Raw genomic sequence first — 16,994 nt, forward strand, 5'->3', positions numbered from 1 at the left:
GCTGCCAGCAGCGCTGGAGCTGCCCGAGCCAGAGCGGAGCCGCTGTTGTCAGCTGCAGCCAGGATCTGCCCCCGGCCCCGCTGGGATCCAGGTGGGGACAGAGACTGGGGCCCGGGGGTTCCCCTTGGTGTGGCTGGCGGGGGCGGGAGGGGAGAAGCCGGAGCTGCAGGCGGGGGAAGGGCGGTGGGACATTGTGACCCGGAGCCCCCGGGGAATGAGAGGCGCTGGGGGGCAGGAAAGTGACTCTGCCCCAGGGAGCCTGGGAGAAGCCTTGAAGGCGCCTCGGCCCCAGTGGAGCTGCAGGAGGATCCGCCCGCCCGCCCCGCTGGGATGGGGGGGCCGGGGCTCGGCCGTCGTGTGGGGGGGAGGGGCGGACCCCGGGCCAGGCGGGGGGGCGGCGGTGTATTAAATCCCTCCCCATAGCAATGTGCTGCTCCCGGGCACTGCGCATGCCCAGTAACAGCCGCTGAAGCCGCTGCCCTTCCCCCTGCCCGGACCAGCCGTAACGTTCCGCCGGGCGCTGGGGGCGGGGCTGGAGCGGGGCGGGGAAGTAACAGGGAGCGTGGGAGGGGCGGGCGCAGAGCAGGAAATTGATGGGCGGGGGGGGGTCAGGCAGCTGGAGGCAGGGTTCGTGGGGGGCTAAAGGGCACAATCCGGGCTGGGGGGAGGAGCAGGAGTTGAGCTCAGGGGGAGGCGCTGGCAGAGCCTCCCCCTTTGGTGTGAGGGCGGAGGTGTCGAGGGGGGAGGAGAAGCCGGAGTTGCAGGGGGGGAGGTCACTGGGGTGGGGGGGTAGATCTGTCTCTGTGCAGCCAGGACATTCCCGGGGTGGGAGGGAGGTGAGTTAACTGGATCCTGTCCCTGTTTTTGCCACTTCCTCCCACACACACATTCTCTCAAGATTTCCCCTTTTCTCTCTCATTATCACACGTGGCTATAAAATCCAGGGAGATTCTCCTCCCCCCCCCCAATGATCAGCTCTCTAATTGCCTCTGATTTTCCCTTTTCTCTCCATACTTCTCAAATGTCAATTTAAAATCTCTCCGATGGGGGGTGTATTTTCCCACCCATTTTATCTGCAGCGATTTGTCCTTGTTTGGGTGGGAAATTGTTGCCCTGGGTCATTCCCTAGAACATGGCTCCCACTGGAGTGGGATGGGATGAGGTTCCTGTTCTCTGCCAGGGCAGGGAAGGGAAGGGAGGAGCACATCCCCCATGGAGACTGCCCAGACCCCATTTCCCAATTCCCCTGTGGCCCCCTTCCATTGTCCAGGGAGCCTTCCAGCTCCCCCCCTGCCCTTAAATCAGCTCCTCAAAGGGCTCTGAGCTGCTCACGTGAATGGTTGCCCCGTGGCCGGGGGAGACCATCACCTTCTGTTTATGTATTGGACAGTCATATAAAATCCAGTCCAACAGTCCCCCTTTTCCACTAGTTATTTAATAGCAACATCAAATCCCCTCCGATCTTGGTGGTTTTCTCTCATGTTATCAAATGTCGTTTGTGACAGGGTTCTCTCTGCGTGTCTCAAAGATGGATATAAAATACCCCAAACATTTGCCCCACTTCTCTCTAGTTGTTTTATTTCTAATTGAATATGATGGGTTGTTTCCCAATGTGCTAAGATGCAGCCGCCTCTGGGGTGGATCCATGGTGGCCATTATTTGCTAGTGACAGCCCGTGGATCTTTCTTGCCCTCCAGGCCTTCCATTCTCCTGTTAAAGAAGCACTCCCCAGGCTCCCTCTGCCTGTGTGACTGGCCAGCAGGAGGTGGTGTTAACTTTCTAGCCACTTCTCACACTCTGTGAGGTAACACTTGCAGGGGCAGGGAAGGTGTCTGTGTGGGGAGATTGCAGCTGAAGGGGCATTGTGGTAGGGGGAGGCCTCTGGGTGGCTGGGCAGAGGGTACCCTAGTCAGGTTGGTGGGTTGTGGAGCTTTGGGGTTTTCGGGGGTGGTGGTTCTGATGTGCCCATCCCTGAGGCTATGGGTCCTGGAGGTGGGTATCGCTGGGGGCCTGGTGGCTGCAGAACAGTGGGGGTGGGTGTCTCTTGGGGAGGCGGGACAGAGGGTTAGAGGGAGCCTGGTTCTGTGCCAGGGGCTCTGTCTGTGCTTCCCCCGCTGGTTCCTGGTTTTGTTGCCATGCCCAGTGCACAGAGCTGGGGGAGGGGATCCCTGGCACTAGGTGAGGGCATGCCAGGGAAGCAGAGTGATGGGTCGCACTGTAAAGCATCAGGGGGTCACACTGGGCAGAGGAGGGGGTCCCAGGCAAATGTCAGGGTAGATCGTTCTGGAGGGTGGGGAAGTTCCTAGGCAGGCAGTGAGGGACTGAGTTCCCAGTGGGGGGGGGGTCCCTTGAGGGGGTCCCTGGCTGCTGGGGGCTCTTGGTGGGGGGAACCCTTTGGGATTCCCAACCTGGCAATCATGGTGTGGTGGGGGTTCTCTGGCCGGTGGGGCTTTGAGGGGTATCTGGGGTCCCTGGCCAGGGACTCTGGGGGCTGCGTCCCAGGGAATATCTGATGGGATCCTGGCTGGGGGGTGTCTGGGGCCCCTGGCTGGGGGGTCTGGGCTCTGGGTACTAGGGGGTGTCTGGGGGCTGCTGCTAACCATGATCCTTCTCTCTGGTCAACTTGTACCAGAGTCCTGGCTCCTAGTCACCAGGTCACCAAGTCCATTCCCCAGTCACGTGCCCTGTCACTGTGATAACTTTCTGTCCTCTTAGCAAACACTGTTAGTGTGAATTCACAGAATTTACTTTTCTCCTCTTTTGAAAACTGCAGGAACTTTCGGTTCCGTTTGGAAAATTTTTGCCCCCAGTCCTTGTCCTAGATCTGCGGGGGTGAGGGAGATGGGAAGGGAGTCAGCACTGCCACACGATGGTCTTTTCCACAGCGTTCTGAACACATTCTTTCTGAAATCCGGTGTCATTGAGACCGTTGTTAATCCAGAGTCACTGTATGGAAAGACAAGGAGTGATTCCAGATGGACAGTGGGTCAAATGAGATCAGCCATTCTCCCTGTGAGGAGGGGCTCCCATTAGCTGCTCTCCCCAGAGAGCTAAAGGAGGGAAGCTGCTCATACACTCCGTCCCTCTCTGCTCAGGATATTGGGGTTCAGCTTCCTGGGTCAGATGCTGCAGCCTCCATTGTGATCTGGGAGACCAGGCTTGGCAGCTGCTGCTCCCCCAGTGGGGCTCTGTGCTGGGAAGTGACCTTAATTAAAGCTTCTTCTCTGCCCGGCCCAGGGGATGACTTTCTGCAGCTGGTCCTAGCCCCCTAGGGCAGTCCTGGGCCCTGTTACTACTAAATTCTGAGCCAGAGTCTCCAGGTAACTGAAAGACCTCAGGGAATGTCCTAGGGTCTGGCAAGAAAGTGACTCTGCACAAACAACACCACCTCATTTCTCCTCCCATTAGCGGTTGCCAGGAGGAAATCCAGCCATGGGAGAGCAAAGCCCCCAGGAATGGGACTGTCCCAGCCAGAGGGGCAGGGAGAGAGGACAGGGGAAGGAGAGACTGAAAGGGGCAGTGGGAGAAATGAATGTGGGGGAGAGATTTCCAGCTCTCTAGTCCACCCAGACACATGTATTGCTGCATCCTGGGGCAGAACCACTTTCCAGTGAACAAAACAAGGATCAGACAGAGCAAAAGCCAGTTCCTGACTCCATATTCCCCCTGCTGGGGTGTGGCTGCCGTGGGGTCAGTGTCTGAGGGAATCCCCCACAGTGACTCCTTTGGTTCTGCTCTTTTCTAGCCTTGTGTTCAGAGAAGGGGTGAGGGGAGAGAGAAGGGAGGTTAAAAATGTGTCTGTGGACTTAGCCTGGCAGGAGGGGCCAGGTCTAAATTGTAATAAACAGATTGAGCATTTCCCAGCATGACAGAATCTAGGGTGTCTGTCTGCAGGGAAAGGGCCTGGGGGAATTGTGATGTGAAATTAACTAAAACCGGTTCTGAAACGCCCACAACTGCCCTTCTCCCCCAGACAGGCTGCAGAATGTTTTGCTCCAGCTCATCCCAGCCTGGCTTGGGACAGGGAAGAGAAATGGCTGCAGTGGAGTCAGTCCAGGTAGAGATTATCAGGGGGGTTGCTGGTGGGTTCCTGCTGGAGGAAAGGGAGAGCAAATACACCAGAGGTGGGAAGGTTTGCAGAGTCTGGTTTGGAGGTTGGAGCGGGGCAGGAAATTCACAGCGTGGGGAAAGGAGGAGGCCAGGGTGTGGCAGACCTGCTGGGAGTTATTTACTAAGTGGCCTAGATTCTAGGAACAGACCCAGGAGGTTTGGAGGTGGAAATGCCCTAATTTGTGAAGAGAGAAAATAACCCACCTACATGGAGCTAGTCAAACTGACCAGACTCCTAGTGCTGGAGCCTGACCTCATTAACCATCAGCTGCTGTGAGATATAAAGGGGACACCCATGAGTCAGGCTTATTGGAGCTGCCTCTCCCTTCATATCCCACTCCTCACAATGAGGAGGGTGTTGGGCATCCTACCAGTGAGCTCTCCCTGGACCCTGCTAGGGGCTCCATCTCCTGTATCAGTCAGTGGCTAGTAGGGGGGTGATGGATATGCTGGGAGAGATAAGGGGCTCTCTCTTCATCCCCTCACCCTGGCATTTGCTGGATACTCTGAGCCAGGTCGAGGTGGGACTCTCCTGACTATGATCCACCCAGAGCTTCCATTTGATTCACTCTTCTCTGCCACAAATAGTGGGGCTGTGAGTGGGGCAGCAAGTCCTTAGTGTTGGACTCTTACTCTTTCAGGGGCTGGTGACCTTCAAGGAGATGGCTATGTATTTCACCAGGGAAGAGTGGGCTCTGCTGGACCCCACTCAGAGAGCCCTCTACTGGGATGTCATGCAGGAGAACTATGAGACTGTGACCTCGCTGGGTAAGGGTTCCTGTCCCTTCTGTTCTTGGAAGGGGAAATGAAGAGTGAAGGTTCACGCCACCCCCACAATGCCATCTGTACCCTGTCCTGTTTCAGCATCACCCCAATAGGCCAGTGACACACATAATACCAGAGACCCTCCTCTGCTGCAGAACACTTTGGGAACAGAGCACAGGAGCCGTATTGCACAGTGTCAAATATCTCCTGTTTGCTCAAGTGAAACTGGGGGTTAGGTCTGGCATAACTGTCCCATACCCCTAATCATTTTTGTTGCCCTTTTCTGAACCTTTTCCAATTCCAATATTTCTATTTTTGAGATGGGGTGACATGTGCATGCAGTATTCAAGATGTGGGTGTATCATGGATTTATTTGCTGTTTTTACAAATATGATCTATGCGATATTCTGTCATATCTATCACTTTCTTAATTATTTCCTACATTGTTCACTTTTTTTCACTGCTGCTGCACATTGAGTGGATGTTTTCAGAGAACTATCCACAGTGACTCCAAGATCACTCTCTTGAGTGGAAACAACTAATTTAGACCCCATCATTTTGTACGTATAGTTGGGATTGTGTTTTCCAATGGGCTGCACTATGTGCTATCCTGTCATCTAGTACTGCTAAGATCCTGGATTCAGTAATATCCCTGCCCTTCCTGTTCCCTTTCTCCACCGAACCCCGCCAGCCCATGCTTCCTGTTCCCAGCTTCCCCAGGATTCTCGCACTGTCTCTGAACCTCTCTGTCAGCAAGAAGCAGTGCCAGGGACACTTGCCCTCTGTCTGGAGTCTTCGATTTCTGGGACATGGATTTACTTTCTCTGTGTTGTAAGAGGCTCTGTCATAATGAGTGTCTGTGATGTTACCCAGAGTACAATCTGGACTGTTAAATAGCTGTACCTCAGTCCTCCAGCATGGGGTGCCTTTTCCACTGTTTTCCCGCGAGAACAGCCCCTCTTGGCCAATTAACACACAGTCTCCAGCATGTAACTCACTCCCAGCTACACAGTATTGAGTGCTGCTAGACAGCCACTCATGAATTACACCTCAGGAGAAAACCAGCAAATTCTCAAGTGCCCAACTTTCCCCCAGAAATGTGCATCTTGCACTGTCCAGCACGCTACTGAACGACCCAAGCTCATATGAAGTCTGTCATTTCATCAGCGGAAAATGACATGCACCAGCTTGTTATCCCAAACAGAGTTTCCAACACACTTCAATCCACACATACTGGTTAGATGAACAATAAACCAAGATTGTTAACTACCAAAAACTAAAACTAGGCCCAGTCCATGAAAGGGGCACTCCCAGGAGAGACTGTACAAAGGCTGGAACATGAAACACCTTTGTAAACCTGAGACAGCTGCCTTGGGGACAATGACAGGGAGAATCCCCCAAAGTGACTCCTTTGTTTCTGCTCTTCTCTGGCCTCCGATTGTTCCTTCCAACGTGGAGCACTTTGCACTTGTCTCTACTGAATTTGATCCTATTTACTTCAGATCATTTCTCCCGTTTGTCCAGATCATTTTGAATTTTAATCCAATCCTCCAAAGCACTTACAACCCCTCCCAGCTTGGTGTTGTCCGCAAACTTGATATGTGTAAGAGAGAGACTGTTACTGGGAGGGTTTCCCCATGTGTCAGAGGGTTACACCCTGGTGGGAGGGGGCTAGGCCTGTACTGGAATAAGGTCACTCTGTGCTTCACAGTGTGCTAGAACCTAGAATGTGCATTAGCAGGGGAAAAGCTGGGGGGAATCGGCTTGTGGAATGGACAAAAGCCTAGTCTGAATTCTCACACCTTGCCCTTTTCACCCCGGCAGGCCAGAGAATAACATCCATGTTTCGCTGCAGATCATCTCGTCCTCCCAGGGGCAAGGAAATGGCTGCAATGGAGCTGGCTCAGGTAAGAGATTATCAGGGTGGCGGGCTCTGCTTGGAGGTTGAGGAGCAGTAAATGCATAAGAGGGTGGTAATTGCTAGAAGTGGTGGGAAGCAGGAAATATCTCGGGTGAAGAAAGGGAGGGGACAGCATGTGACAAACCTGCTGAGACTTGTGTAGTGTAGGGCGTGATGGGTTGTCACCCCCAGGAGGCAGTTTGTGGAGCTTCTGGGAACTGCTGTGTCCTCTAACCCTCACGCTGGGCTGGCCCTTCTCACACTGCTTTGCTGGAGATTTCGCCAGCCTCTCCAGGGCCTGTTATCACCCAACACAACAGCAGGTGGCGCCATGCAGCCAACTAAGCTACCTAAGTGCATTACCTATGCCACTCAAGGACAGATAGAAGACAAGAGCCAATTTCCCACTCCCCAACCTTGCACACTTGCTGTAGTATAAATCCAGAATGATACCATCTTATAGTGCACAGGGATCTCTATAATGCAAGCTCATTAATGTAGTTCCCCTTCCCCTCGATATGGGACAGATGTGCACAACAAGCTGAGATTTTCCCCAGACACTTCACTCAAAATACGCTGGTTAAGATAAAGCATCAAACAAGTTTATTAACTGCAGAAAGATAGATTAAGTGATTATAAGTGATAACAAACAGATCAAAGCAGATTATTTAGCAAATAACCAAAACTCAGACTAAGCCTAACATACTAGATGGATAGAATTTGAATTAGCAATTTCTCACCCTGACTGATGGTACAAGCAGTCCCCCAAGTTTCCATACACAAGCTAGAAATCTCTTGATCCTGGGAGCAGCACTTCCCCCACATCCGTTTTTGTTTCTCAGGTGTTTCCAGAAGTTCTCTTGTGTGGAGAATGAGGCCAAGAGATGATGTCACACCCCACCTTATGTAGCTTTTCCGTATGGTGGGAACCTTTTGTTCCAAACTCAGTTCCTAGTCCAGTTTGTGGAAAAATACAGGTACTAAAATGGAGTTTAGTGTCATGTGGTCTGGTCACAGGCCCTGCTGAGTCATAGTAGCCATGACTCATAGGCTGGCTGAAACATTCACAGGAAGGCTAAGCTCTTCCACAGTCCATTGTCTTTGTTGAGCCATCAGCACTGTCTGGCTTCTTCATTGTTGTACCTGAAAGGCTCATTGTGGGTGTTACCCAGAGTAAGCACATTTGAAATACAGATACAGAGTCAATATCCATAACTTCAGATACGAACATGATATGTGCACACAAATAGGATAATCATATTCAGCAAATCAGAACTTTTCCAGTGACACCACACATGATGCATCTTCTACAAAATAGATCATAATTATGTCCTAATCATATTATAATCATACCACTATGATGAATATGGGGGTGTAGTGTCAGATAGGTCCTAATTTCAAGGCACAGGAGTTGGGAATGGAACTTCCCCTCTTTGTGGAACAGGAAATAACCATCCAGCCAGGGCTGGGACAACTTCCCAGACTCTCAGTGATGGAGCCTGAATCTACTGACATTTCATTAATTACCACCAACCCCAATCTTTGTGGCAACTGTAAACTTTATCAGTGATGATTTTGTACTCTCTTCTAAGTCATGGATAAGAATGTTAAATAGCACAGGGCCAAGAACCAATCCCTGCAGGAACCTGCTAGAAAGAAATCCACTCGATCATGGTTCCCCATTTACTATCAGAGTTTTTAATCTATTTAATGTATGCCGTGTTTATTTTGTATCATTCTAGTTTTTTTTAGTAAAAATATTGTGCTAATCAAGTCATGTCCCTTACGGAAGTTTAGGTATATTACATCAATACTATTAGCTGCAACCAAACTTTTGATCTCATCCAATAAGGATATCCCGTTAGTTTGATAGGCTCTATTTTCTCTAAACCTTTGTTAATGGGCACTACAATTCTGACCTTCTAACTTCTATTCTTTATGATTGACTTCCCCTTTCTTCTATATATTTTATTTGGAGAGTGCTTGGATTCCTACCAGGGAGCCACTATCAGGGTCCAGAGACAGCCCCATCTCCTATATTAAGCTCTGGCTAGTAGCTATGTGATAAATGTGAAGACCCTACTTCTGTCTGTCAGATGGGAGACACAAAGGTTCTCTCTTTCTACCCTCTGATGCCTCCTGGCTGCTGTAAGCAAGGTGGGGTGGGACTCTGTTAACATGTGCCTCCCGGAGCTTCCATTTCCCTGGTGCTGCTGTTCCGTGAATAGTGGGGTTGTGAGTGGGTCAGCAGGTACTGAGTATTGGACTCCTGCTCTTTCAGGGGCCGGTGACCTTCGAGGAGGTGGCTGTGTATTTCTCCAGGGAAGAGGGGACTCTGCTGGACCCCACTCAGAGAGCCCTCTACAGAGATGTCATGCAGGGGAACTATGAGACGATGGTCTTGCTGGGTAAGGATTCCTGTCCCTTCTGTTCTTGGAAGGGGAAATGAAGAGTGAAGGTTCATGCCACCCCCACAATGCCATCTGTACCCTGTCCTGTTTCAGCATCACCCCAATAGGCCAGTAACATACATACTACCAGAGACCCTCCTCTGCTGCAGAACACTTTGGGAACAGAGCACAGGAGCAGCATCACACAATGTCAAATATCTCCTCTTTACTCAAGTAAAACTGGGGTTAGGTCCAGCATAATGAACAGAAGCTTCCTACCCCCAGCCTTCTCTCAAACCCTGAGCCTTCTCTACCCAAACCAGAATGTGCTTGGGGTGTAACAAGCAGGCGGCTGGAGTCAGAGCTGCCAGTCCAGGGTTACTTATCATACAGACACTCAGTGCGTCCTTGAACGCTGGCTGGGAGTATCCAGACAGGGGAGCTCCAGCAGCAGAACACTGAATCTCACCCAGGATTACAGATGACACAACTCCTCGCCGATCTGGATTGCACCCCAGCATGTGAAAATGGCCTAGGTTGGTAGTGACATTTCTTGAGACATGGAGAGTCTTGCTCCCATATCACCAGGTGTAATAAAAATAACAGGAAAGGCCAAATATGGAAAACTGATTGTTCAGCTTGCTTTTGACCTGCATCATATTTTGCAATATATTCCAAATAAGGAAATTAACGTGCAACGTATGTGTCATTGTTTGTGGTTTTAAACTGTAAAAGGCTTGTGTGATTTTTAGCTCAGGAACAGTATTCCAATAGCTGTCGCCCCCTGCGTGCTTGTAACCAAGAAAAGAGCCTCAGGCTGAGCTGATTCAAATATTAATCCTGTGGTCGTTTTCCACAACAGCCTCAATAGGTCCCTGTGATGGAATGTAAGGCTACATCTAGACTACCCACCGTATCGGCGGGTTAAAATCGATTGCTCGGGGATCGATATATGGCGTCTCATCTAGACGCCATATATCGATCCCCGAGCGCGCTTATATCGATTCCGGAACAACACCAACCCCAACGGAGTTGCTGATTTGACAGGGGGAGCTGCGGACATCGATCCCGCGCGGTGAGGATGGGTGAGTAATCCGATCTTAGATATTCGACTTCAGTTACGTTATTCACGTAGCTGAATTTGCGTATCTAAGATCGATTTCCCCCCGTAGTGTAGACCAGCCCTTAATGTCTTCACACCTTCCCCCTGCAGGAGAATGGCTGTTTGACCAGCTGTTTGCCTTGCTGTCTCTGAGGAACTGGTCTGTGGGTGTTCCCCAGAACTGTAACTTTTTCAGTAATATCATACTGTAAAATCTCACAATTTTACATACAGTGTTACTACACATTTTAACAGGAGGATAATATTCAGTAGGTTATGTGTTTTCTAATGATACCTCACAAGCCATACTGGGTACAAAATTGATCATAATTTTCTAGAAGAGTGAACACAGGGGTACAGATTGACACAGTGTCTGTGTGTGTGTTCCCAGCAGATATGTGGGTATTTCAATCCCTCATAAGCACAATGTTTGGCATCTTCAAGGACCTGGGGAACTGGTCCTGGGAATTCACTAGTTTAGCAAGTGTGAGACTGCATGAAATTGTGAGACACTTTGGTATTAATAATAAAATAATATAATCTGATAAAATTGCAATGAATCATGCTAGGTATGCCATGTAAAGTGTCAGTGAAAATGTTATGATTTGCCAAGTATGATAATTTTGTTTCTATGTTTCTATCACCTTTGTATTGTGAGTTACAGATATGTAAGGTATATCTGTATTTCCAGACTTGTGCAGTTTTTCTGGGTGACACCCCCAGACATATTGGCATCAACATTGCCTAGCATGTTTGATGGCCCATTGAGGGTCATCAGCTGTACAATGAACCTATGGACCAAGGGGATACACCTATTGAGTCAGCAAGACATGCCGGGGTTTGCCTGTGTAATGAAACCTCCAAAGCTTTTCCATGCCATGTGCTGTGAAGCTTGTGTTTGGGACACAGGAAGTACAAGCCACATGGCAAAAGGAATATAAAGCGCAGCTGCATCATCTCCATCTTGTCTTCAATCCCCCTTCCTACCTCTGGAGCAACTTCTCTACAAACTGAACCCTGGAACAAAGGACTGAATGACCCATCCAAGCTGTGGATGCGTTTCAGACAGACTTTCAAGCCAGCAACTCACCAATACTGCTAAGAACCTGATATATCCATTTTGGAATATATCTGACTGCTTTTCCATTTAAATTCTTTCTGTCTTTCTTTCTTTTAAACCTTTAGTTTAGATGCTAAAGAATTGTCTGGAAGGATGGAATTTAACTTCATTCTTTCATTTGTTCTTTCTTCTAAACATTTAGTTTAATTGCTAAAGGATTGGCTGGCAGCATGGTATTTTGGATGAGATCCAAACCTGGGTAATGTGGCTAACCTTCTACCCACCCACTTCCTGGATCCAATTAGGATCACTCTCCTGCTGCCCTCTGGCCATGCTGTATCACAGTGAGCAGAGTTTTTAAATAACCTCTCACTGTACGGGACCTAGTTGCTGATTAGGAGTCAGAGAACTGTCATGCAATAAAGGGGGCCGTGTGATTTCTTTTTTCAGAGTCTCGTTAACCAGTGTGTGGGATCAGAAGCACAGTTTGTGACTGGTCAGTGAGTTTAACTTCAGTGTTAACCACCAGTATGGGGAGCATCTGCTCTCCCTTTTTCAGCCTGCTCTGACCTTGGCATTTTCAGTGAGGACTGCCCCAGGCACACTAGGTCACACTAAGCACTGAAGATAAATTAACAGAATGTTTTTGATGATCAAGTTGTATGAAATCAACTGAACTCCTTTGTTTTCTTTCATCTGAGCGGAGTTTCTGGTTTTCCAACGTGATATGATCTCCCAGCTGGAACAAGGGGAAGAGCCATGGGTCCCAGAGCTCCAGGGTTCAGAGGAAAGAGAGATCCTGAGATCTCCCCGCACAGATGAGGAAACATTAAACCAACTCAGAATCTGTAAGTGCCTGAAGGAAACATCTAGGATGCCCTACAAAGCTCTTGGGAAGTCTCTCAGTTCATTATTGTCCATAGCAGGGGTCGCATCCGCAGGGTAAATATAGCTCAAGGCTTCCTATAGATGCTAGCAGACACCGGGCAGTAGCTTTCTCCCTTCCCCCTGTGAAGTTGGATGGGATGTGAAGGCTGAATTGATCCCCTCCTCTCTCCTGTTGTGGGGAGCTGAGTTCCTGATTTTTATTTGTCCTCTCTCCAGCACTTGTTTTGGTTTGGCCTTCCCCTTTCCATCCCTGTTTGAGGTTTCTGTCTCTATCACAGCAGGTGATGCAATGACGTGTGAGGTTCAGCACAGACCAGAAAAAGAGCAGGGAAACCAGCCAGGGGAGAAAATGGATAAATTTATTTCCTGTCTGGGAACTCAGAAGGGCCTTAAGGAAACCAGAATACAGCAGGAAATCTGCAGGGAAAAGCAAAAAAAATACATGTGCTGAGTGTGGGAAAAACTTCACTTACAGATCAGGCCTTTCTCAACATCAGAGAATCCACACAGGGGAGAGGCCCTGTGAATGCAATGAGTGCGGGAAAGCTTTCAGTCGCAGCTCGCACCTTATTGGGCATCAGAGAATCCACACAGGGAAGAGATCCTATCATAGAATCCTAGATTATAAGGGTTGGAAAGGACCTCAAGAGATCATCTAGTCCAACCCCCTGCTCAAAGCAGGACCAATTCCCAAATGGTTCCCTCAAGGATTGAACTTACAACCCTGGGTTTAGTAGGCCAATGCTCAAACCACTGAGCTATCCTCTCCCTCCTGAATGCAGTGAGTGCGGGAAAACTTTCAGTCGCAGCTCACACCTTATTCGGCATCAGAGAATCCACACACAGGAGGGGTCCTATGAATGCAGTGAGTGCGGGAAAACCTTCAATCGCAGCTCTCACCTTATTCAGCATCAGAGAATCCACACGAGCAAGAAGCCCCCGCGAATGCCGTCAGCAGGCCTGCACAACTCGTAAAGTGGTGATGTAGAGAAATCTCTGTATTAACTATCTCTATAAATCTTTATAACGTTGCATTGTGTTATTTTGTATTAAGTATCTTTATCTTTATGACATTGCATCCGGCATGATGTTATTTTGTAATTCATATGACTTGGCATTGTGCCTCTCTATTTTCATACAACTTTGTATTAGATCCCTATATAGAGAATTGGTAGAAAACTTTGTATCAAATGTTATAGCCCCTAAGGATAGTATAGTTAAAGTAAAAGAAAACATGTGCCTTTTTGCTAGAAGTAGAATAAGATCTTCCCCCGCACTCTGTAATCAATTGCTCTATTGACTGAATGAGGTGTGAATGAGTGAGGCTTGGAAGACACCCACCTCCAGACAGCTACAACAGTTGAAGAGGGAATGGGAGCCAGAGCAAAGGACAATACAACTTGTCAAGTGGGCCCAATAAAGAAGAGCAGACATATTGATGGCCTCAGGGATTAGAAGCAAGCACCTTCTTTAGAAAACACCCTCTTTGAGCAGCATTGGGACAACACCCAGAGAAAAGCAGCACAAAGACCAACGGACGCAGACCCAGATTTTGAATCTGGTCTAGATTTGCATAAGAGGGAAGCTGCTATAAATGCGAGGTGTCTTGCAGAAGGACCCCGGATCTCGTCTTGTCACCATCGGACCATCGATTTGGATCGGTAGAAGCCCGGCTCCACCCCTCCCCCATCTAACTCACCTGGCCAGTGCAGTTAAGGGGAGCAACTAGTTGGTAACAACAGCAAGACGGAGTGTGTTTATGTCTGTGTGTGTGCGTGAATGCATGACTGTGATATATATCTCATGTGCATATCATAGAGTATTAATTGATACCTGTATTACTAATAAATGTGGCATTTTGCCTTAATCCCCCTGAAAAGTTCCTGTACAGTACTTTGAGTAAAACAGCGAGGGCCACAATACTCCAAAGAAAACAGCTGAGGACCGAAACCCCCGGCCCTGCGGAAACACCCCCCACTCAGGACCTCCCAGCCTGGCGGAAACACCCCGCCCAGCCCTGCAGAAACAAACCCTCCTTCCCCAGCGCCGCCCCACCAAAACAGCTGTGGGTCAAAAAGGAAGGTTGGTGGTGGGGAGGTGTTACTTGATGTTAAATCAACCAGGGACTCCCAGCCAAAGAGGTGGCTGGGAGCCCTCAGGGTCAAATTAAAGGGCCTGGGGCTCTGATGACTGGGGGAACCCGGAGCTTTTCAGGGCTGGGGCAGGGATTTAAAGGTCCCAGAGCTCCTGCTGCTGAGGGGAGCCTGAGCCCTTGAAATCCCAGCCTCACTCCATCCCCTGGAGCTGCCGCCAGGATTCAAAGGGCTCTGTGCTGCCTGCAGCCACAGGGATCCCTGAGCCCTTTAAATCTCAGCTGCTGCCGGGATTCAAAGGGCTCTGGGCTGCCCGTGGCGGTGGGGAGCCCTGAGACCTTTAAACCTCAGCTGCGGCCGGGAATCTCTGCGAGCAGCCCAGAGCCCTTTGAATCCCGGCCGTGGCTGGCAGGCCGGCTTTAGGAAGTGCGGGGCCCCGCAGGGATGACTGGGGAAAAAAAAGCCTTTCAGTTCTTAACAACCGGTTCCCTATAAAAAGTTCTGCCACAGTATGTATTTTTTGTACCAGTAGGGTTACCATACGTCCGTATTTTCCTCCCAGATGGCGATTTAAGAACCAAAAAGCCTGACATGTCCGGGAAAGTACAGATGTATGTTAACCCTACCTAAAAGTTCTTTTTTAAAAAGATGGGTCTGAACTAGAAATGAGCTCTGCCACTCCCTTAGGGTGTGCTAGGGTGCACATGTGTGGGTCCCAGCTGCTCCCTGCCCATCTCATTGAAGCAGGTGTGCAGGGTTACTTCCCTCGGAACTGCAGGGCACCAGTGAATATGGGGCTGGCTGGAGGTGGGGGAGGGGGAGGATGCGAGAGGTAGGGTCTGGCTGCAGGCTGGGCAAGGGGTGTGGGCAGGCTGGAGACAAGAGGTGTGGGGTGGGCTGGCTGGCTTCAGGCAGGGCCACAGGGAGGGTGCGGCATGGGTTGGCAGGGCTGGAGACAAAGGAGTGCGGGACTGGCTGGCTTCAGGCAGCGGGGTGCGGCAGGGGTTGGCTGGAGACGGGTTGGTGCAGGGCTGAAGGCAAGGCAGGGGGTACGGGGTTGGCTGGAGACAGGGCAGGGGGTGCAGGGCTGGTGCGGGCAGGGCAGGCAGTATGGCAGGGGTTGGCTGGAGACAGGGCAGGGGGTGCAGGGCTGGTGCGGGCAGGGCAGGCAGTGTGGCAGGGGCTGGCTGGAGACAGGGAAGGGGGTGCAGGGCTGGCTGGAGACAGGGGTTGGTGCAGGGCTGAAGGCAAGGCAGGTGGTGTGGGGCTGGCTGGAGATGGGCAGGCTGCAGGCAGGAACTGGTGCAAGCAGGGCAGGAGGTGCGGGGCTGGTGCGGGCAGGGGGTGCAGCAGGGGCTGGCTGGGGACAGGCTGGCTGCAGGCAGGGCAGGGGGTGCAGGTACAGGGGGTACAGCCCATCCTCTATGGTGAGTGCCTCCTTCTCCTCCTCCTCCTCCCCCCTCTCCCACTAGGGTAGCAGCAGCAGCCTGGGGCTTGGGGGCTACTTCAAGGGCCCGGGGCGCCCCTGCTTCCACTGCCCCAGCTCTGTAAATAGCCGCGGGAACCCTGGGGAAGCGGCGGGGCTCCAGTGGCTATTTAAAGGGCCGGGGAGGTAGAAGCAATGGGAGTCCTAGACTTTTTAAATAGCCCCCAGAGCCCCGCAGCCATACCCCAGGGCTCCAGCAGCAGGGCTCTAGTGGCAATTTAAAGGGCCTGGGCTTCCAGCCCCTGCTGGGAGCCCCAGGCCTTTTAAATTGCCCCCTGGGGAAACTGGGCCACCCTGGTACAGCGCACTGGCTTTTGCTGGTACTGGGGCTTGGGTGCGGGGTCCTCTTAGGAGCGAGGCCGATTCAAGGGAATTGGTTAAATTGGCCTAAAGCCGGCCCTGGTGGCTGGGATTTAAAGAGCTCTGAGCTCCCCGCCCGCCTGCCCAGAGCCCTATAAATCCTGGCCGCGGCTGAGATTTAAAGAGCTCTGGGCTCCCTGCGGCTGCGGGCAGCTCAGAACCTTTTGAATCCCGGCCGCGGCTGAACTTTAAAGGGGTTTGGATTCCCCGCGGCTACGGGCAGCCCAGAGCCCTTTGATTCCCGGCTGTGGGACGCACAGTGAGACTTCACGGGCCGCACGTTGCCCGTGGGCCGTATGTTGTGCAGGCCTGGCATGGAGGGGCAAAATAGGTAAGAAATTTCCGTGGCCTGTCACTAGCAAATAGTAGCCACCATGGATCCTGCCAGAGGTGGCTACATCTTAGCACTGTGGGAAGCAACCCTTCACAGAGACCATTTGTCTTGTGGTTTGGGATACTTCTCAAGACATGCTGCACTCAGAGTGACCCCCTCATCCTGTGCCAGCTGGAGAAAAGAAAAGGGGCCAGCCAACTCTCCCACTACCAGCTGCGAACCACTGATCCCCAAACAGGGGGAGGCCTCTGGCTTTGATGTGTATTAAATATCAGGCTGGTCTCTTTCTTTGGCAAATATCTAACAGAGCTAAAAGAGGGAACAAATGATCCTCAAAGGAGAGGGGAAAGACAATCACTGGGAAATTTAATCCCCTGCAACATCCAGAATGGAGAGCGACTCAGGGCAACAGGTTCCCCCGAAGGAAGAAGTTTTTGGGATTTAGAAACATAAGGAACAGCACAAAACTTGAGAGGATTGTTAATTGACATTTGATAATGACACAG

General features: G+C 50.8%; 2 protein-coding genes across 2 annotated transcripts in view; one reads left to right on the plus strand and one right to left on the minus strand.

Annotated features, from left to right (window-relative positions):
- The window catches only part of LOC127042466 (zinc finger protein 560-like), a 307,892-nt gene that overhangs the window by 272,261 nt on the left and 18,637 nt on the right, over positions 1–16,994 (minus strand). The gene's annotated exons all lie outside the window — the stretch shown is intronic.
- On the plus strand, positions 4,024–9,329 carry LOC127042467 (zinc finger protein 560-like). Its single transcript, XM_050935893.1, has 4 exons — positions 4,024–4,057; positions 4,752–4,878; positions 6,700–6,782; positions 9,057–9,329. The coding sequence occupies exons 1-4, from the start codon at positions 4,034–4,036 to the stop codon at positions 9,222–9,224; spliced, it is 402 nt and encodes a 133-aa protein (XP_050791850.1). The 5' UTR covers positions 4,024–4,033; the 3' UTR covers positions 9,225–9,329.

Source organism: Gopherus flavomarginatus, unplaced genomic scaffold (assembly GCF_025201925.1).
Source record: "Gopherus flavomarginatus isolate rGopFla2 unplaced genomic scaffold, rGopFla2.mat.asm mat_scaffold_44_arrow_ctg1, whole genome shotgun sequence".
In the NCBI taxonomy this organism is placed as follows: domain Eukaryota; kingdom Metazoa; phylum Chordata; order Testudines; family Testudinidae; genus Gopherus; species Gopherus flavomarginatus.